The following is a 22,783-nucleotide window of genomic DNA, read 5'->3' as shown; positions in this document are numbered from 1 at the left end:
TGAGAGTATGGGGTATTAGTGAGAATAAAGAGAGAGCAAGGGCAAGAGAGAAGAGAAAGTGAAGAGATCTGGGGGTGGGAGGTGTAGAGAAGGGGAGAGTGAAAGGAGCAGAGAAGAAGGAAGTCAAGAGTATTAGGGAGAGAAGAAGGAAGTGAGGGTGAACTACAAAGAGCAGACAGTGTGGATGGCTGAGATCTCTGCTCTGTTCTATCATTTGCACGGTTGTTTTATTTTAGGGGGTCCGAAAGTTGGCAACCCAAAGTGCAGACGATTCTCCTCTCCTCCCTTAATCACCCATAGATGTAACTGAAGTCACTGGGAACTGTAGGGGCTCTGTGCTTCTGAATGATCAGGATGCAGGTTTATCAATTTGGACATCCAAAAATGAATGTATCCAGTAGAAGTGGATGCTCCATAATTATTATACATTTATATGTTGTTCAGCATCAACAGGTTAAATTCATCCCTGATTTGACTCCACTTTCTTCAGTAAAGTTACATCCAAGGATGAATATGGGCCAATACTATATGTTTTTTGCAGTGGCTAATGCATGTTCCAAACAATTAACGTGTGTCACATTTATTTTGATGTTTTGGTTTGTATTTGCCATTGGTAGCTACCTCTAAATGGAAAAGTTGAGTAACTAGGATCGATTTAGACAAAACATGAAATATTCTGCTGACTCCTTTGGAATCAAATTAATAAAACGCTTGTTATCTGTGACACTCCCAGAGTAGAGCCCCCTGTCTACTCTGTGCTATAATCTCCTGTGCTGAATTGAAGGGAAGATTTCTTTGACAGTGTAACACAATAGGTGTCTCTGTCAGAAAATCTCTAATGGCACAAAATATTTTGGCAATGGCACAAAATGGTACCATATTATATTTTATGCACAAACAGGATGAAATCCTGACACCATTTAAGTCAATGGTAGTTTTGCCATTAACTTCAGTGGGTATGTCTACACTGCACACTGAGCTTGGGCTTTGATTCAGGTTTGAGCCCAAGCCTGCCTTCTGTCCCTACACAAATCTGTCTGACTTGCATCAGCAAGCACTCTGGACTCTGGTCCTAGGATATGCTGGTGGGGTGGGTCAGAGCCCAAGTCCCCCTGGGACTCTGGTCCAAGCACTGTCATTTTGCAGCGTGCACACAGCTCAAGATGCACACCTGAGTTAGAAGGTCTGCGTAGTGACGATTGGATGTGTTAGCACAGCTGTGAGATCCAAGTTTAGCAATTGTAAGCCCGTGTTTACAATGCAGTGTGGACATAGGCGCCGACTGCATGGGTGCTCCGGGGCTGGAACACCCACAGGGAAAAATTAGTGGGTGCTCTGCACCCACCGGCAGCCAAGCTCACCCCGCCTCTTCCCCGCTTCCTCCCTTGAGTGTGCCATGTTCCTGCTCCTCTCAATCCCTCCCAGCACTTCTGCCCACCACCAAACAGCTGTTTGGCGGCGTTCTGGGATGGGGGGGAGGAGCGGGGACACAGCGCGTTCAAGGGAGGAGGCGGGGAAGAGGTGGGATGGGGACTTGGGGAAGGGGGTGGAATGGGGGTCGGGTAGAGGCGGAGCAGGGGTGGGAAGAGGCAGGGCGGGGGTGGGGACTTGAGGGAAGGCTCATGGTTCTTGGACAGTGAGGCTAAAAATAGCAGTGTGGAGTTGAGGCTTGGGCTGAATCTCAGGCTCTAACACCCCCCTGTCCTCCCAGCAGAGCCCAGGTTTCAGCGCAAGCCTGGACATCTACACTGCAATTTTTAACCTCGCTGCCTGAGCCCATGACCCCGAGTCAGATGACCCAGTGTGGATGTATCTTGAGTCCACAAGCCTGGGTCTCACGGACCTGGGTTTACAATGCAGTGGGGCCAGACTTTCACCCATAGTGTGTAATGGAAGTTCCAATAGATGCCACAGTTCTCTGGCTGGTCTCTACTGGAAGAACAGTAGCACTAGGAACCAGTAACTGTATTTTCGAATGGAACCAGTAGGAACTGGGGGGGGGGGGGGGGCGGGAAATCAGCTCAAATATCTAGGTATATAAATACACAAATATCTAATGGCATAGTGGAGAGACATAAAGGTTTTATCTGTAAGAGCAAGGGATGGATGCAGTATTCATGCACGGCCAGTGAAGCCCTGATTGAGCTATGCAGGTCATCCCAAATGAGTGCCTATAAAACCTGTATATCATGGCACCCTAAATACCTCATACATTACAGATATACTATTTTTGACAAGTTTGGAAACGTTTTTAAAAGATGGTGGTGCTATTTTTCACATCTCTCTGCCTGTAAACTCAAGCATCCATATTGTTTACAGGAGTTTGACGGTACAGGTCTCCATGAGGGAGGGAAATAATAATACCTCTCTCTTGTATAGTGCTTTTCATCAGCAGATCTCAGAGTACTTCACAGGAGGTGGTCAGTATCACTATCCCCATTTTACAGATGGGGGAAGGAGGCACAGGGAGGTGAAGTGACTTGCCCAAGGTCACCCAACAGGGCAACAGTAGAGCTAGGGATAGAATCCAGGTCTCCTGAGTCCCAGTCCCAGTCCAGTGCTCTATCCACTAGGCTGCACTGCCTCAACTTCAGAACATTCTATTACCCAAAATAGCTTTTTCCATATATAAGTATCTTGATTTTTAAGGTCAGATATTTCCAAATCTTCTATGGTGGGAAGGGAAGGCTATTATTGAATTGAAAAACTGGGAGTCTCCCCTTTCCTGAGGTACCAGGCACCCAATTTCTAGGCTGTGAGATGCAGGGCATTTAATCTGTCCCTGAACCAGGACTGAACAGTATTGTTCATTCTATCCCCGAGGCCAGTGTTAATTTGCAAGGGAGAAAGAAGGAAATACTTTCCCGGCTTGTTATTTTATTTATTTATTTTCATGCCTGTTGGAGATGTCTCAGCGGTTTGGAATGTTAGAAATTGTTCAGAGTAGAATGATGAATGGTCACAATCACAGGTAAGGTGATCAAAGGCACATTGTAAAGGGAGAGCTGAAACTCCTGGCACAAAATTAATATCTAGAGGTGGGCTTAAGCCAGAACACTGGATCTAAACAACCCTGAAATCTGGGGTTTTTGAAATCCAGGTCTGAATTTTGGGGAGTAACCCAGTCTCTCTTAACAAGGGATAGTTTTTGGGTTGCAAGTGTATGAACTGGAGATTGATTTTCCCTAGTTGATCCCATTGCTGAAGTAAGAAGTCACATGCTGGTTGATTTAATCAGTCAATATAATAAATATTCAGGCTGGTACCACAATAAGACTTAATCTTTCACCTTCTCCTCCCCCTCATTGTCCTCATAAGGAAAAGGTCAAGCCAACTTTCTGAATGAAGAAAAACTTTAAAACAAAACAACCACAACCACCACCCTAGTCCCACTCATTCAGAATGCAATACTCATCAGCTTTCATGGTTCAGAAATAATAAGGGCATAAAACAGAAAGAAAATGCCGCACAAAGGTTTCAGTTTTGTACTAAAGAAAAAGCAAAGTCTCCTGGGTCCAGATTCTCCCATGTGTTCCACTCAAGATTCTGGCCATAGGTGGCCAGTGGAGAATTCCCCTTGCAGAGGAGAACTTTCCAGTGGTGTAAAGCTAATGGAGGTGGCATCAACTACTGATGGGTGCAGGGTTCTCCCCAGTGTTAGGCTTCTCAACTGCTCCAACTCTAGAACCGGACAGCGTAGGATCAGGGAGACACAAACAGATCCCTACTCCTTCCCTCACCCCTGCCAATCAGGAGAGGGAATTAATCCCCTGTTTTATATTTGTTGATTTTGTGTTTTTACCACTGACCATTCATCAATTCACTTAAATAAGAGATGGCCCAAGCTGTAAAGTTTGGATCCCAAACCCATTGCAACCTCCCCAAAGACAAGGGCTTTGGGGATCTAGGGTATTGGAACCACTGTGGGTATGGACTTCCCTGAATTTTGTGGTATTCAGATCCAAAGTTTGGTTCATGATCTTCTCTAACTATAACTGCAAACACACATTTGTCACTCTTCTCTCAGGTAGGAAATGTACACAAGTGGTTAGAGGTTTAGAATTAGATTATGTAAAATCTCCATTCTTTACTTCTGGGGAACTAATGTTTAAGACTAATATTTGTTCATAAGACTTGATAAGCTTTTGGTGAGCCCTGAGGTAAATAAATGTTTACACTTTAATTACTCATTTCTGAATAAGGAAACAATGAAATAAGCAAACAAATTTGTGTGATCTTACAGTTATCTCCATCTAAACTCTCTATATGCATTTGCTTTTGGTTAATTTGCAACTTGTGTCATTTGAATATGGAAAATACACATCTAATTTTTAAAATCTTTTAACAGGAGATTTCAAAGTTTCCTGAGAAAGACTATACAGTATTAGGGGAAGGCGGAATCACCCTGAGTGGAGGTCAACGGGCAAGAATCTCACTAGCTAGGTGAATATTTTATCATCTGAATGGCTGACATGTCACATTTGGGAAACATAGTATGAACAGTTTAATGAAATGTGGACCTAATTCTGCCATATAGATATATGTGCATAACTCCAGTGGGAGCTGCATTTTAAGATCAGAGATCAGATTTTTGTCCTGTGAAAATACAGGCATTTAAGATACATCTATATGTTCATTAATTTAGTTCAGAAATACCCAGAAGTTCAGCAAAAGATGAAAGTTTCCATAGTTAACTGAAACTGCCAGTTTAAAGTTCACAGCATGAAATGTTGATTGTCTGAGCACCAGAGAAATGCTTGTCATGTGCAAATAGAAATACGAAATATTTCAGCAGTTGTCACCAGAGGGTTGCAAAGAGCTTTACACATTAAATAATTGAGAATCATAATGCTCTCAGAGGTTGTCAGATATTGTCTCCATTTTCCAAACAGGGAAACTGAGGCACTGAATGGTTAAAGCCCACATTGTCAAAACAATGGTGACTGATTTTAGATGCCTGGGTTGGGTGAATTTTATCACAGGCTCAAGGCCTAATGTTCAGAGCTGCTGAGCACCCAAAAGTCTAGTTAAAGTTAATGAGAGCTGTGGGTGGCCAGAACTTCTGATTAAACAGGCCCTACATTTCTCAGTTTGGCCATTCAAAATTAGTGGATACTTTCAAAAGTTCTATAGCAGCAGACTAATGGACACAGGCAAGCTGATCACACAGCAGTAGACTCAAATTCAGTCATATGAGTTAAGTCATAAGTTTACTTTAATCATTCTTTAAATCAATTAAGTTATTTCATCAGGAAGGAAACAAATCAAACAAACAGTTGAAGGCCAGCTGCTAAAAATGCATGAGCATTACAAAATAAATAACCAGGGAATTGGGCTGTTCTAGTGGCATGATACCACCACATGGCTATATCATCTGGGATTGTGATAAAAGCTCCCACTCCCAAGCAGACCGGGGTGTGTCAGAAGAGGAGTATTTGCTTTCTAGGAGAGGATGTACATGGTCTATTCAGTAATATGATAGCTGATTTAGAACGCAAAATTAGCATTTTCTCCAAAGCAGCTCTTCATTAACCTTCTAGCTTCAGGCTAGGTACTGTACTGTAAAAGGCTCTCAGAAGGGAGAGGGAGACAGGTTAAAAACAGTCAGACTTAAACAGTTATTTAGAATCAATGTAATAAAAGCCATGTCACTGAAACCTAACAGAGCAAAACAGCACAATATAATACTTAAAAGGTAGCAAACAGTTAGAGAAGAGCCTGAGTCAGAGATGTTCATCTCCAGATCTGGATCTAGACCCACATTTCTCCAAAATGGTTCGATCTGAGGTTTTGGTCTGAAACCACCTGGCACGTAAGAGTTCAATAATATTTTAGGAAAATCTGCTAGACAGTTTTCCACAAAGCTGTGATTTTGTACTGAATTGTGGCTGGCTTTTGCATGTGTGCATAAGAGGGACAGCCACAATTGCATTCTCAGCACTCAGAGCGCAAGGCCTGATCCCTGGAAGTGGCACTGCGATGCAAACCACTTCAAAGGAGACAAAGCAAAGACCTTACCTCCTCTCCACACAAGCCAGCAGAGCGATCCCTCATAAAGTGTTGCACAGTGGCTGTGCTTCCTAGGACTTCAGTGTCTCTCATGCTGTCCCTAGGGCTGTGTTCTAAACATTCATTCAATCAAGAGACAACCCTCCCAATAAAATTGTTGAGGAAGAATTTTGTTTTTAAAGATACGTATGGTTTGCTTATTTCCCCCCTTATTTAAATGGACATCTATTAAATAACAATTAAGGATTAAGCTCAAAGAAATATCATATTTGGTATAAAAGAATTAAACCACCCAAACTAGTCAATGCATCCTTGGGGGAAGCTGCAAAGGAATAACCAGGGGATGGGGGTACAAGGTGGGTGAGGTAATATATTTTATTGGACCAACTAATTACCTCACCCACCTTGTCTCTCTAATATCCTGGAACCAACATGGCTACAACAACACTGCATACAGGGGAAGGGGGAGCAGACCGAATTCTCAATTATTCTCCAGAATCTGAGCTTTTCTTAAAAGAAGCCTCTAGCTGGTGTAGTTGTGAAGAAAAACACCTTCAAAATATGAAGCAGTGTAACCAAATGCACTGATGTCTGCCTGGGTTTGCAGAGCCTGAAACAATAGTTTTGACATGTGAACTGCCCCATTCATTTCAGTGGGTGTCAGTGATGATTGGTTAACAATCAGGTAACAATGTTGAAATTTAAAGTATACCAATGCTCAAAACACACAAGGCAGAAGTAAGATCATATTATGAAGACTAGACCAGCATTTCTCAAACACTGGGCATGCTCCAGTGCGGGTGAGGTGAAAGATACATATATTAAGACGTGGAGGCCTTTAGAACACTTGGCAGAGTTGCAAGTAGGCAGAGGGCGTGGCTAATTCAACTTTCCTGAAGGGAGCATGCCTCATCTTTCGAAAGTTTGGGGAATGCTGAACTGAAGTATAAACCATTCAGATTTCCATAAAAACTATCAGACTGATTAAATACCTTCCCAAACTCTGTGTACAGACATGTTTATAAACCTCCAAAGGAACTCTGGTAAATTCCTGGAATGTCATATGATTGACTTTATCAATCTACTGTTGTGTGATCAGCTAGCCAATAGGCATTAGTCTTCAGCTGTATAATTATATTTTTAAAATAAAAAAAGTCACAAAGACAGTATAGGCAACATCCAATATATAGCGCTCCATTTTCCAAACAGGGAAACTGAGGCACTGAATGGTTAAAGCCCACATTGTCAATATGATTACTGTGCAGTCACTACATCAAAATGTACAGTAAGTGAATTCAATCATAATAGAAGGTCTTTCAGTAAAATTACCTATACTATTGGCAGAATATACTATTAATGTTTTTAGTGGCTATATGTTTTTCATATTATGTTTGTTCAAGATAACTGTTTAGAAACAAATGTTAAAAGATTTTTAAGTACTTTAAATGGAAGTAAAATCCAATTTTCAGGGTTTTCTTAATTATTTCTTTGTACTAATTTATAGTGTCATGTTTTACAATCACACAATAAGACAAAGGGCCTGCTCCTGCTCCCATTGACGTCAATGGCAAAACTCTTGTTCACTTTAGTGGGGGCAGGGTTGGGCCCCAGTGTCCAGCTCAGGATCATTACAGTCTAAGATTCTGACCCTGCAAATACTTAGGCACTGGTGAAGATCAAGCATGTGAGTAATCCTACTGATGTTAAGTTGCTGTTTGCAGGATTGGGACCTAAGATTCTCATACAGGACCTTGCAGTCCATTTACTATAAAGCACTTTACAAGATTGAGCCCTATGGTCCCATAATTCTGTAAGCCTTCTACAGAGAAAGAGCTTGATATCAGTGGACTTTGGAACAGGTCCATAATTCCTGTTAAACTGAGCAAGCATCCTACACGCACAGCGCTTGCAAGAGTAGGCCTTAAATAGGTCTTTAAAAGACCCAAAGTAAAAGACACAGTAAAGGTGGTTGTGCAGTTTCTTTTGATTACATGAAATTCCGTGAAAAATTACTTTACTGTGCAAACTACCCTGCTATAAGGAAAGGCTTTATTAAAAGGTGAATTATAAACCTATTTAATTCTGAACACTGATTCCCTGTAAATAAGCAGTCTAGGTTCTTATGTCTATTAGTTACAGCTCTTATGAGATTCAATTTTAAAAGCATGCATTATAAATTAAACTTAAATTGAACTGGTAGATAGTAATGAAAGCTAATTTCATTTCCATTTCCTCTGTTTAGAGCAGTGTACAAAGATGCTGATTTGTATCTCCTGGATTCTCCTTTTGGCTATTTAGATATTTTAACAGAAAAAGAAATATTTGAAAGGTACTGTATTTTTTCCAAGGTTTGTTTCTGGATGTTCTGTCAAGCAGCACAATGCAAAGCACAAATCCAATAAAGAAAACACTCCCTCATCTATTTGTCACAGAATTTATATGAATATGCCCAACATATAGAAGTGGTCAAAATGATACATAGTTTTTAGGAATCATTTTGGATGCTGAATCCAAAGCCATGTGACAATATATCACCTTTTGGCTAGCAGGCATCGTATACTCATTAAACCTGCCCATACAGTAATTGGACATATTGTAACTCCTATAGCTTATTCATCCCCAGATACAGTTATATATTCTCTCTCAAATTACACATACAATATAATAGTGAGTGTGTGCACACATGACAAGTGCTTGTGGCATATTATCTTTAATAGTTTAAAATAGTTTAAATAGTTATCAACTGTTTCATGGGTGTTGATGTTCATAGAAAATAGTATTTTGTCCTTTTTTGTGTAAACCCCAACAGGCTAGTCACACAAAAGGACCCACTGACTATCTGGAAAGGTGAGATTGACAGCAGACTGGGCAAGCACATATGTACCTAAAGGACCCCCCCCCCCCCCCATAGGTCAATTATACAATAATTCCCTGCTCTCCATGAAGTTTCCCAGTTACATCTGTGTGGTGTATGAAAGTTTTGCAGGGCTGCAAGTGGGGAACTTACAAGCAGCTCAGCTGTGCCACCATTACATTGAGCCTAACTAGAGGCCAGCGTCCATTCTTCTGCTCACCCCCCTGGTAACCCAGATGAACACTAATTGTGTGTTCCACACACTTCTCTGCCATATAAAAGCAAATGGAGTAAGAGTGGAGAGTAAATATTGAATAATTGCCCTGGTTTTAAAATGCATATAATTCTTTTGTTTTTTGTAGCTGTGTTTGCAAGTTGATGGCAAATAAAACTAGAATCCTGGTGACTTCAAAACTGGAACATTTAAGGACAGCTGACAAAATATTAATTTTACATGAAGGGACCAGCTATTTCTATGGAACATTTTCTGAACTTCAGGCTCAGCGGCCTGACTTCAGCTCAAAGCTGATGGGATTTGATTCTTTTGATCAGTTCAGTCCAGAGAGAAGAAACTCAATTCTGAATGAAGCTCTCCGACGGTTTTCCATTGATGGAGATGGAGTGGGTTCCCGAAATGAATCCAAGAAGCAATCTTTTAAACAAACTACTGATTTCAATGAAAAAAGAAAGAACTCCATCATTATTAATCCACTTAATGCTAGCAGAAAGTTTTCGATAATACAGAAAGCCCCAGCACAGGCCAATGGGATAGAAGAAGGTTATAGTGAGCCACCAGAAAGAAGGTTGTCTCTGGTGCCCGATTCTGAACAGGGTGAGGCCATTCTGCCTCGGAGCAATTTACTGACCACAGGGCCCATGTTCCATGGACAGAGGAGGCAGTCTGTGTTGAACTTGATGACCCGTACCTCAATTAGCCAGGGACAAAGCTTTTACAAAAAGGGGAGTACATCTGTACGTAAAATGTCGATGGTCCCCCAGTCTAATCTGTCTCCCGAGAGAGACATCTATGCTAGGCGCTTGTCTAAAGACAGCGTCTTGGACATAAGTGATGAGATTAATGAAGAAGATCTGAAGGTATGTGCTGATTTGTATTGCCCTTCTTTTTAGATGGAATACTTTGCTGATAGCATTGAGCACTACAGTCCTTCTATGTTTTCCACCTTCCTTGTAATGAATTATGTGGTACTGCTCTGTAGAGTGTCCTTTATTTTTCTGTCTCAAATACCAGTTTGAAATTTAGTTAAAGAACTTTATATATAATCTGAAAGACTGACTCTAGGAGGACTCTTTTGTTGCAATATCACTGCATCAGACCCTCAAGAATAGCTCCTGTCTACTTTTCAGATTTTATAACAAGTCATGTACAATTTTTGAAAACCATCTATTCCCTTACAGTTACCGACTTGTAAGAGTAATTATGTGGAAATCAAATTTGAAACTAAAGTTTGTGTGGTTTTTAAACTAAGAATCAAGAACAGACATTTGAAACATTAACTCATGGAATAAATTAAACCAACTGGAATAGTTACACACATTGAATGTAGCTATTCAATATTGCAGTTGATCAGGCTACAAGTTGATAGTATTTGATTTATAAAAAAAGATGAACAAATTTCACATGGTGATGTAGACACTGGAGAGAAGACTATGCTGGATTAGTTATAGTATAATGGAGTTTCTGGTAATAACTTCGTAGTTAAAACACAGATGAGATTTGCACTTAAAACAGGTCTAAAATATCTCTATTTCACTTTTTAATGAATGAATTTCATTTCCAAGTTTGGCAAGTTGCTCTTTGGAGGACAACTGATGTTTTCTAGGTCACTTTCTGAATGAAAATTTTGTACTTTTATTATTATTATTGTTACCATAGTGCCTAGGAGCCCTACTCATGGATACAGCTATGTGCTGTATACAATGAAGAAATGCTTAAAGCTCGTTATTATTTAAAAATTAGCATTTCTCACCTTTTCTTTTGCCTGAGTGATCTTAGTAGAACAGAGGTTCCTCAAAGTTTCTGTATTGTTGAATTTCTTTGAAAGCTCATGTGTAGGTAATGTTTGAAGAAATTAAGACATAATTACGCTATGTTTTTAGCAATGGTGTGTTGATCTGAGCATTGTTATTATCAGGCTGTATCAACAGCTCAAGTGATTTTTAAGTGGTGTCTTTATGCAAGAGGTAACTCAACAATTATTTTGCACTGTGTGAATAACTGATTTTTGGTTTGGTGACCAAACTAAAAAAAAAAAAAATTAAATTGTTTCAGGTCAAACAAAATGTTTTGTTTCTTTTGATTTTTTTTTTTACCTTAAAAAAAATCAATATGGATAGAACATTCTAAATGGATTTCAAATGGGAAAGTCAAAATGAAAAATGTAGAATTTTCTTTATTTTTTCTTCTTCTTTTTCAGCTGAAACAATTCAGCAAATTCTGTATGAATTTGTGAAATGTTTTGGTTAACCTGAATATTCATTTTTCAGTAAAAGGTTTCACCTGAAAAATGTCACTCCTGCCTACAATTACCATCCCTCCTCTCCAGTCAAACTTAATGCTGCATTTCTGTCACTTAAAATGAATCAGTGCAGGAGGGATTGTAATCACATATCAATAGTTCTTATGGGTAGAGGTGGTCATTCTAACCATGTTCTTATTTATTATCTTGGCAGGAATGTTTTATTGATGATGCAGAAAGCATGAGTGCTGTTACTACCTGGAATACATATTACAGATACATGACCACCCACAAAAGCTTGACTTTTGTGCTAATTTTGTGTGTAGTAATCTTTTTAATTGAGGTAAGACTATTCTGCTTGTAAAATCATGTTATGTTTGTTCAGATTGAGCATTTTTTTGTTTCAAATATAAAAGTATTTAGTGTCAACATTTTTGCATATGCATTTTTGTTGGCTGCTGGCTTAATTGCTGATGAGTGGTGTTGGGATATTACTTTTTTGGTTTACTATTGTTTATCAAAGACAATGAGTTAGTGCAAGGCTGTACAAGAGTCCATAATCCCAATTCACACAAGGAATTTGGAACTCAAGTTCAATTCAAGTCCAACACACCCGAGATCCTCCAACCCCTGCTCAGCTGCAGACCACACCGCTTACCGCAGCCCCTATTGACCGGGAACGGTGAACCGTGGCCACTGGAAGCTGCAGGCAGCTGTGCCTGCGGACGGTCAATGAAAACAAATTATCTTGCGGCCTGCCAGCGGATTACCCTGACGGGCTGCATGCAGCCCGCAGGCTGCCCACCACTGCTATAGATGCTGCCTTAAACCTAGTAGAATGAGCTATTCTAGATCTAGAGGTACCAGATTCATGACCCAGCCAGGGCATTATTACAAGGAAAATGTACAAGAACTTACCTTGTGGCCAAGTGTTGTATGTGTGCACATTTGCAAGAAGCTCATGGTCCTTAATGCCCAACTACAGTATCTTGAGGCCAGAGTTGGTGAATTGGTAGAGCATGCAGAGGAAGAAGTGGATACTCACAGAAACAGCATGTAAGGATTCTGTAAAGCAGGCCCACCTCAGAATTGGTTGTCTGCATCCCTCAGATGAGAACGCTGGTCATGTACTGGGAGGCACCCAAGGTGGAGACGGGCTGTGAGACATAGGAGGACAGGGGGAGATTTTGATTACTAGGTTACTGTGACAGCTCTTCAGTAATTTATCTAGCTGGTGCAAAGATGGCAGATCTCATGAGACATCTAAAACAAATTTCTAATAAGTATTGGGGTGCAATCTGTGGTAAGGAATATCTTGATAGCAGTGATGTAGGGAGATATTAGAGAGATGACCTAGGATCTTACTAGGAATAAGGTTTAAGTATAAGATCTATCCAGTAGTTTTTTCTGAAATGCTTCCAGTATCATCAGATTAACTCAACAGGAGGCTTCGCTGGGTCTCAGTGGATAGATAAGAATTCAGTATAAAGAGGAAGCTTTATATTTATTTGACACTGAGGGATGTCATGGGGCCAGGAGAGCCTATACAGAAGGGTTGAGTTCCATTTTAAACAAAGTGGAACTTGATTGCTGGCACAGCAAATTAACAGTGTGTTGAAGCGTTATTTAAAACTAGCAGCTGAAGGATAGGAGACGTGCTGAGGAACACTCAGATCAGACAAAGAGATTGGTCAGAGAGAATGACAATACTACAGTAATTCTGGTAGCAAAGGATTGGACAGAAATTACAGCTGAACTGAACTGGAGGAAGAGGGACGGATTGAGCTCAAGGGGTATATTCCTGAAAAGTAACAGTGTCAGACAAAGGAGTTAAATAAAATTAGTGATGTGTTGAATTCTTTACTGTCACTTTAAGTCTTGACACATATTTCATATCTACTGGGAAGCAGTCTCATTGTTTCAGTTGTTAACAAAATGTAATAATATTTAAAACAAAATAAACTTCCAAACATACAGTAAGTGTCCCTTGTCACCAAGAATGCATTTTAGCAAATCGGTGTTAATCCTACAATGCCAACAAATGTAAAAGGTGCTTTGGTACTTGAATGCTTATAAAGTGTATGTATAAATGTAGTTCTCCTTGGGAGGTGCACTGAAGGGTTCCCTGTGGAAGGAGGAAGAGAAGTGGCAAGGTGTTTGCTTCAAGGAAGTTTGAATTTCATCCATTTATAATGTTCTCTGTACAAATAATGGTGCAATAAACAATTACCATAGTTATGGAAAGAAGAAAAGGGAGTAAAAGAACATAATGTAACAGAAAAAAATAATCGTATGTTCACTGATTGCAGGTGGCGGCTTCTTTATTTGGGTTGTGGTTTCTCAAAGAGTAAGTATTGACTGCATTTTATTATGGGCTTGGGGATTCTCTCTCTGCTGCTGCTTTTTGTAAAAAAAATTAAAAAGACTCTTGATATCTGTTCATGAAGATCCTTAAGGCTAGTCAAAAACATATAAGAACGGCCATACTGGGTCAGACCAAAGGTCTATCTAGCCCATTATCCTGTCTTCCAATAGTGGCCAATGCAAAGTGCCCCAGAGGGAATGAACAGAACAGGTAATCATCAAGTGATCCATCCCCTGTCGCTTATTACCAGCCTCTAGCAAACAGAGGCTAGGGACACCACCCCTGCCCATCCTGGCTAATAGCCATTGATGAACCTATCCTCCATGAATTTATCTAGTTCTTTTTTGAACATTGTTATAGTCTTGGCCTTCACAACATCCTCTGGCAAAGAGTTCCACAGGTTGACTGTGCGTTGTGTGAAGAAATACTTCCTTTTGTTTGTTTTAAACCTGCTGCTTATTAATTTCATTTGGTGACACCTAGTTCTTGTGTTACAAGGAGTTAATAACACTTCCTTATTTATTTTCTCCACACCAGTCATGATTTTATAGACCTCTATTATATCCGCTCCTTAGTTGTCTCTTTTCCAAGCTGAAAAGTCCCAATCTTATTAATCGCTCCTCATATGGCAGCCATTCCATACCCCTAATAATTGTTTCCCTTTTCTGAACCTTTGCCAATTCCAATATATCTTTTTTGAGATGGGGTGACCACATCTGTACGCAGTATTCAAGGTGTGGGTGTACCATGGATTTATATAGAGGCAATAGGATATTTTCTGTCTTATTATCGATCCCTTTCCTAATAATTCCCAACATTCTGTTTAATAAGGTTACTCTTATACTAATTCACTGAAGTGCTTTTGGCCTCACCCTATGTGGTTATGATACAGATGAAGCATTTTCTTTGTTTAGTAATTTAGTTTGGCTCAATTCTCAATTAAAAGATTTTTTGTTTTTAGAAAAGGATGAATTTACTACTAATTGGGTAGATTAGTTTTTATTAAATAACTCCTAATAAGGTAACTTGTTCAGAAGATATTACCAATATAATCCGTTTTTCATAATAATATAGAGGGGAAATCAAAGAAGAGGGCTCCTAAGCATATACACCTCTACCTCGATATAACGCTGACCTCGGGAGCCAAAAAATCTTACTGCGTTATAGGTGAAACCGCGTTATAGTGAACTTGCTTTGATCCATCAGGGTGCGCAGCTCCGCCCCCCGGAGCACTGCTTTACTGCGTTATATCCGAATTCGTGTTATATCGGGTCGCGTTGTATCGGGGTAGACGTGTATTAATGGCTTAGTTCCTATTTCCTTATCAAATCATCTACAGTGCATGTGCATGAAACAGATTTTAGAAGATACTGTAGCTTTTGATAAGCACTCATGTATCTGAGAAGTGATAAATAAGCCATTTAGCACATTGTTAGCTGAATACAGGGATGAGAATTTAGGCTCAATAGCCTATGGAGTCACAAATTAGTTGTGTTTTGTACATGCAGGTTGATGTTCAAGAAAGAAAAATCACCCATATAGATTTAGGACAAATGGAGCTTGTAGATACTACTTGTGTAATAGTGATAGTAAAAGGAACTAAGATGCTTTTGAACTTACTGTATTTTTTTTTAATTGCATTTCATAGAAGTGCTGCAAATGCGGCAAATATAACACAGCCAAAAAATGCCAGCTCTGATGTGTCCAACAGCGCTACAGTGATTGTCACCGACACTAGCAACTACTATGTCTTTTATATTTACGTGGGAGTGGCAGATACCCTGCTTGCCTTGGGACTCTTCAGAGGTTTACCCCTGGTGCACACTCTTATAACAGTTTCTAAAAGTCTTCATCAGAAGATGCTGCACGCAGTTCTTCAGGCACCTATGTCAGTCGTCAACTCTTTGAAAGCAGGTAGTCAAGATAGAAACTGACTGACAATGATTTATGCTTTTGATTTTAATTAAAGAGTGCTTCATTCTGTTTAAAGGGCACCATTGTTTTCTCTACCACCTCAGTTCAATTTTAAATGTTGCTACATCAAAAGTAATGTATGAATCTTGTAGAAAATCTTGACTGCATTTAAAGTACCACACATTTTAGATGTCTGCTTTGGTTTTGAAATATCTCCTTCAGGTTTTATAACAGTGTAAAAAAGACAGAAAAACAGACAAGAGCTGAGTTCACTTTGGATAAAACTGTAGTATAAGATAAAAGAACAGGAGTACTTGTGGCACCTTAGAGACTAACAAATTTATTAGAGCATAAGCTTTCGTGGGCTACATAAGCTCACGAAAGCTTATGCTCTAATAAATTTGTTAGTCTCTAAGGTGCCACAAGTACTCCTGTTCTTTTTGCGGATACAGACTAACACGGCTGCTACTCTGAAACCTAGTATAAGATACACAGTCAGCTCTACAGTAAGTCACGGAAGGTCAGATTCAGATACCCTTACTCACACTAAGTAATGCCTTACTCAAGGTAGTCCCACTGAAGTAGATGGAATAAGATGCTACTCAGCATGAGTAAGGGTATCAAAATCTGTCCCTAAAGTTGCTGGAGATTTTGTTACATAACTAATGCAGTAAGTGCCACTGTCATCTGTGTATGAAATTCCTGTCCTATCCTCATTTACTAGACTATACTTAAGAGTAGATAGCAGGAGACACTAGTAAATAGAAATGCACCAAAAAGAGTCTCCATTTCATATAAGTCCTTCTTATTACTAATTCTCTTCTTACTTTCTGATATCTTTATGCACATTAAGTCTTCTTGGAAGTCAGGAAGCTGATATTTTGAAATCAAATACCATGCTAATGCACAGACTATCCATATCTATTGCAAAATCTATTGCATGAGTGGTACAGCCTGTCTGCCTTTGTCTCTCTTCCCCCATCCCATCTAAGCATGCATCTTCTATTGCACTAGCCTATTCTGCATTTTCCTGGGACTTCACTAACTAAAATAAAAGCTGTAGGGCTAAATTCAGTCCTGGTGTAAGCCGATGTAACTCCATTAACAAAAATGGAATAGCACTTAGACCATGGCTGAGTTTAGCGCAAAAACTTTAAAAACATCATCTCAGTTAACATATTCCATATGCAGAAAACCTATTGCGTTAGTTAAAGCTGATATCTGTAGAACGTATTCATGTAACAATGAGCCCTTTACCTGTTGCTTTATTTCTGTTTTTCTATCTGTAGGTGGAATACTTAACAGATTCTCTAAAGATACAGCCATACTGGATGACCTACTGCCACTTACAATATTTGACTTCATTCAGGTTTGTAAAATCAGAGTTCTAGATATATTTGTTTATTTAGTCTTCCCCTGCAGTCACACAGCATGGATCACATATCATATTAAATAAAAAGAACTAAGCAAAAAATTAGAATTCAACATACATTTAGCTTCTTAGATTTTCCCCCCCTTCTATTTAGCTGTAGGCCATGATCTTAGCAGGATTCAGGAAACAATTGGACATTTAGATGGATAAATATATCTAGAGCTATGGTAGTAAATACTTTTTAAAAAAAGTTTTGGAAAGGATATAAATTCCTCATGCTTCAGGGCACAAGCCATCTGCTAATTATTGTGGGTTTGGTGGAAACATTGCCTGTGGCGAGGTTGTTCCATAACTGCATACTACAAGGCTACTTCCTCTGAAGCAACTGGTACTAGGGACTGTCAGAGACAGGATACTGGACCGGATAGACCATTGGGCAGATCCAGTATGGCAAGTCTTATGTTCAGTAAGAATATATGAAACTTCTTGAATTATAGTATTTTGGCAAGTCAAGAAGCAACACTATTAAAAACTATATTGAAATGAGAGAAATATGCAGCCAGATTTTGATGTAGCCCAGGAGTTGTGTATTACAACTTTGGATACTTGACTTTAGAAGCAAACTAAGGGTCCATGCTCAGGCCATTGAAGCTCTGATGTATAATGGCGAGGCTTCGATTTTGATAAGGAGACCGGTTTACTGTCTTAAATGTTCTGGTTAATTTAATTCATGTACCTAGTAGAGCTGGTTGGGAAATTTCCATCGGAATGCTTTTCCAGTGGAAAATGCCCTTTTCACAAAAATCAACAGTTTTCCATGGGACAGTTTCAATTTTGAAAAAATAAAAATCAATATTCTGTAGACAGAAAATGAAATTGACAAGAGCTTTCCAGGCAGGCAGCCAGGAAGCAGAAAAATTCCATTTCTCCTGAAATAGAATTTTTCAGAATTTCTGTCCCATAAAAATGTGGTTTTTACTTTTCATCCCATATTGAGATACAAACTTTCTTGAAACCTTGAAATTTTCCATGGGACAGAAATTCCGTTTTCTGAGTTTAAATTATAGGTTAAAGAGAGGTTAAATTACAGTCTGTGAAGGGGAAACCCTGCTTATATTCTAGACAAGAAATGGCTAGTTAGAAGGGAAAAGAAGCACCTACACAGAGCACTCAAAGGAGGCTCTCATAACTAAAGAGTCAGTTATGAAATGTAACTTATGTCTCCTGCTGAAGCAGTCAGTCCAAGATCCCATTTCAAACCAGATAAGCAGTATTTAGCATTTCAAATAGCCAACCTCTTTACATGTGTATAACATAGTAGGGATTAGGCTTTAGTATAATGTTATTCATTATAATGACTTCACAAAACTACTTGAAAGCATGTACATTTTAAAAATTATACTTCTAGATCTGCACTGTTAAGAATTGAACTTATGAAAATACAAGGGCACTTATTAAGCTATGTGTGATATGGCTCACTGTGGAAGTTCCACTTAGATATACAACTCCATTTTATACATTAGGATGTTTCAGGCAGGAAGCACACATGTTCAGACTAAGAGGGTGCTCCTCTCTCAGAGGCTGCAAACAAGATATCCCGAGCAGAGTCGTGATTTCACACTGTTCTTGGACATTACTTTTCCCATTGTATGCCTAAAGGTCCCCTTTTAGTTTTCTTCTTAGGTTTCCATTTTCCATTAACAATTTGCTTCAGCGACTATGATCCATGAAGCCATTTCCTTTGGGGACTGTGGCCCAGATCCTGAAAAGCAACTCCCAGTGGGAGTTAGGCAGCTAAATACCTTTGAGGATCTAGGCGTGTCTCTCATTTCTACTTCTATTACTCATGCAGGCAAGATCAGATACAAAAATGGCACAGCAACAGTAAGGACACTGTAGCACAGATTTGTAACCTCTGCAGAATTCAAGAGAATGATAGGAACCTGTGTTAAAGCAGGGTCATCACGGGACTATGATTCCATGTGGAGTCTTTAATTTGGGAGTTATATAATTTGACTGAATTTCAGATAAATGGTTCATTATCCTCTTAAGGTTACAATGGTTGTTACATTCTGCATTATGAAATGACGAGCAAACACAAACCCACTCTTGCATTACCACAAACCAGTGCAAAACAGCCTGCAAAATTATAACCCATGCTACATCAGCCCAAAGATTCACCTCTTAAAACAAAAGTAAAATACAGTGAAGTATCTCATTGTTTACCATTGCAGCTGCTACAGTAGGTGTTTGTCCATAAACCTTAGTGCTCCTATTACATTGCTTAGATTCCAGATGAGGATTTTTTAAAATGAATACTAAAAAAAAAAAAAAAGTGAAGGATAGGAAATTTTTCCTTAGAAAAATTTATGTTAATATAGTGTTTGTGAAAGACACCAGACTGAGATCATTGCAAACTGAAGTCCTCTCTTATAGTCACAGATACCAAGAGCAGCAATTGTGCAAGTTTCTTTCCAGTGTGAAAGTTAATTTAGTGTCCATGGCCATTCAATCCTCACCTTCTGCTAAGATTGCCAGTTGTCAGGAGGTTTTATGGTGGTATGAATATTTGTCTGCTCGAAAATGATTTGAGACTACTATTTCAAAACTCAACAGTTTTCAGTCACTTACTGACGGGGCCTGGATTCAACCAGTGATTTAGAGGTGAAAGTTATCACCTTTTTTGCAAAGCAGCTCTTGCAGTATCTAGAGGCCACGGATTTACTTGATTGAAGTAATGAAGTTGAATGGTACATAGGCCTCAAGGGGTGACTCATCACCAATCTCTAATCTGTAAAATGAAAATGTATTTCATCAATACTATTTTTTCTTTCATCCTACAGTTAATACTGATTGTGACTGGCGCCATAATAGTAGTCTCAATTTTACAGCCCTACATCTTCCTGGCATCAGTGCCTGTGATAGGAGCCTTTATTATGTTAAGGGCATATTTTCTCCACACTTCTCAGCAGCTGAAACAACTGGAATCTGAAGGTATGTGTGATGCTTCTTGGGGTACCCAGTGCCGTGAGTCACCTTGTTGCCTCCAGAGCTAGAGAAACTTGCTTGCGACAGCTGAGCAATAGCTCCTCATCACAACCAGCCTGTCATCCCCGCAAGTATTCTCATCTGGGTTACACCAGCCTTGCCTTTGTTCTGTAGGTAGATAACAGATGCACCCCAGCTCCTGAGACCCTTCCAAGTATCCCCCTGTCACTGGCTACTCACAGAAATACCAGATGTGCGGTCCCCAAAGGAACAGAACACACCAGCTTGTTAGATTCAACTCAGGGCCAACACTTTGATTTATGCCATAGCACTTCAATATATTTATAGTTAAAACAAGAGTAAGTTTATTATTAAATAACAGAGATTCAAAGTGCTAGCAAGACAAGGTATTGGAAACAATTGGTTACATATCAAATAAAACCATAACACACAACCTAAATCTTAGACTAAACTAAAATTATTTCCTTGTCTTGATAATTCGAGCTTATCCCAAAGTCAGCATTTTTCAGCAAGGATTGTTGAGATCTTTTCCCCCCAAGACACAAGCCATTCTCATAGCTTGTCCCCTCAGTAAAACAGTACAGGAGTGTCTGCCTTGCCTCCTAGAAATACCCACAAATGTCCTTGTCCTTACTCAAGATAACCCTCTGTGGCTTGTTTTTTCCCCCCGTGTGCCCCTCCCCTGTTGATTTCACATCTCTTCATTAATATTTGACTTTGTGTGTAAATGGAATATCTATTTTATTAGGTTACATCAGAAACGGAGAGAGAAACATTTCTTGTGTTAGAGAAAACTTGTTTCTTCACCTCTATTGGTGACACAGACTTTAAGGACACTCATTTCTGGTACAGACACATAACTCCTTAAATATCATCCATACAAACATTTTGCAATGATTATGAAGATGAGTATGACATAAGCTTTTATTAGAGACCTTACATGACACTCTTTGGTGAACTAGAATGTTCATACCAGACTCAAGAGACACCTGTAAACTTGCACCCTGTGTGTGCCCCTTTGCTAGCTGGCATTAACAGATTCTTGAGTCACTGTACAAGCAGGCAAATTTGTAGATACTGAAACCCACAACAAATAAATGGAGAAGCAATTTACCCTTTCACCTTTTCTTTGCCTTCTCTGGTACAAGATTCCATTGTATGCAGGAGCAGAACATTCATCTCCCCTGAAAGCCAATGCTATTACTCAGCCAGCAAATAAGGAGTTCCCTCCTGCCAAAGAGTAACGAAGAAAACAGATTTAAAGTTGGGCATCACCAGTGAAGCTGAAAATAAATAATGACCTGAAATAGTGTTTTAAAAAGATTAGATGCACTTGAAAATTTGAGATCTGGCTTTGTCGGTGCTCAGCACTTCTCAGGGATAGGCTCTTTATGCGGAAACATATTTAGAACATGTAATGACAACTCTATTTTAGAAGCAAGGGTTTGCTTGATCATTTATTCAGACAATGCTGTGGCTTCAGGACAGACCTTCAACTCCTTAGCATCTCAGTCATGAATGTCAGATATTGATGATTACCTTTGCTTTTGGTTAGAGACAGGCCTGAATTGTGAATTTCAAAGGGATCATTATACTTTTGATGTGTTGCAAAACTTCTATTAAAGGTTTGTCAGTACTCTGCAATTCAGAGTGATGAGGCATTTTCTATTTGTTAAAAACCTTGCCTTGCTTAGTTCTCAGAACATTAAGGAATTAATTTTTGTTGGGTTTCCTCCATGTGATATCTCACTATAGCAGGGGTTTCTACAAGTAATTATACTAGCTGCAAACAAATAAAATGTTTGCTCATAGCTTATACATTGAATGGAATTTCATCACATTTATAGGACCACTGTTACCATATATCATGTCCTAGGAGTACGTTAATGGTATTTGTGAAAGAAAAATAAGATATATATAATTTAAACAAATTAAGATAGTTATATTGTTGAGTGGGGTTGGGCTTTTTGCTCATTTCTGTTCTGAAAGGTACTGAAGGATGAGTGTTTATAGTGTTTTTAATCTAAATACTTTGCAGCCCGGAGTCCAATTTTCACACATCTTGTTACAAGTTTAAAGGGGCTATGGACACTAAGAGCTTTTGGGCGACAGCCATATTTTGAAACCTTATTTCACAAAGCACTGAACTTACACACAGCGAACTGGTTCCTATACCTGTCCACACTGCGCTGGTTCCAGATGAGAATAGAACTTATTTTTGTCATCTTCTTCATTGCTGTGACATTCATCTCTATTGTGACTACAGGTACAGTAACTTTACTGAGAAATTAAAATGAAAGCTTTGCTTCTGTTTTAGGGGCCAGATTTAGAAACTATTGCAGGATTGTATAGGCTGAAAACAAAGCATTAAAATAGCAAATGTATTGTTATTCTATCAAAATATTGTGAGTTATCAGTTAAACTAGAAATGAGGTAATTAATATTATCTAAAATCTCATGTTTTACAGAATTGGCTGAAAGAGTTAATTTGAAAGTAATATCCAGTGAGGAAAAAACATGTTAAAGTGAACCAAAAATGTCCTACTCAGTACTGTAACTATTAAAAAAATTCTCTATGTTAATGCAACTGTGCACCCCCATACCAATAAATGTACACTTACATGGTGCTCTTCAACTGTAGAGCTCATACCATTAGCATAACTGGGTAACATTACTGTTCCCATATGAGAAACAGAAAGATTCGGTGAACTGGATAAGGTCACCCAGCAAGTCAAAAACAGAACCCATGTTTCCTGACTCTCAGCCTAGTGCTCAATCTACTG

At 39.2% G+C, this 22,783-nt stretch overlaps 1 protein-coding gene across 4 annotated transcripts in view; it reads left to right on the top strand.

The window, feature by feature from the left end:
- The window catches only part of CFTR (CF transmembrane conductance regulator), a 133,855-nt gene that overhangs the window by 60,116 nt on the left and 50,956 nt on the right, over positions 1 to 22,783 (top strand). For all 4 annotated transcript variants that reach the window (XM_065556138.1, XM_065556128.1, XM_065556140.1 and 1 more), the window contains exons 12-20: positions 4,349 to 4,443; positions 8,252 to 8,338; positions 9,226 to 9,958; positions 11,555 to 11,683; positions 13,650 to 13,687; positions 15,354 to 15,619; positions 16,909 to 16,988; positions 19,835 to 19,985; positions 22,039 to 22,266. In XM_065556138.1, coding sequence (XP_065412210.1) covers positions 4,349 to 4,443; positions 8,252 to 8,338; positions 9,226 to 9,958; positions 11,555 to 11,683; positions 13,650 to 13,687; positions 15,354 to 15,619; positions 16,909 to 16,988; positions 19,835 to 19,985; positions 22,039 to 22,266 — 1,807 coding nt within the window. The remainder of the gene's footprint in view (positions 1 to 4,348; positions 4,444 to 8,251; positions 8,339 to 9,225; positions 9,959 to 11,554; positions 11,684 to 13,649; positions 13,688 to 15,353; positions 15,620 to 16,908; positions 16,989 to 19,834; positions 19,986 to 22,038; positions 22,267 to 22,783) is intronic.

The sequence above is a fragment of the Chrysemys picta genome, chromosome 1, assembly GCF_011386835.1.
Source record: "Chrysemys picta bellii isolate R12L10 chromosome 1, ASM1138683v2, whole genome shotgun sequence".
In the NCBI taxonomy this organism is placed as follows: Eukaryota; Metazoa; Chordata; order Testudines; family Emydidae; genus Chrysemys; species Chrysemys picta.
Note: the sequence above shows the minus strand (reverse complement) of the source record. Positions and strands in the feature narration are given on the sequence as shown.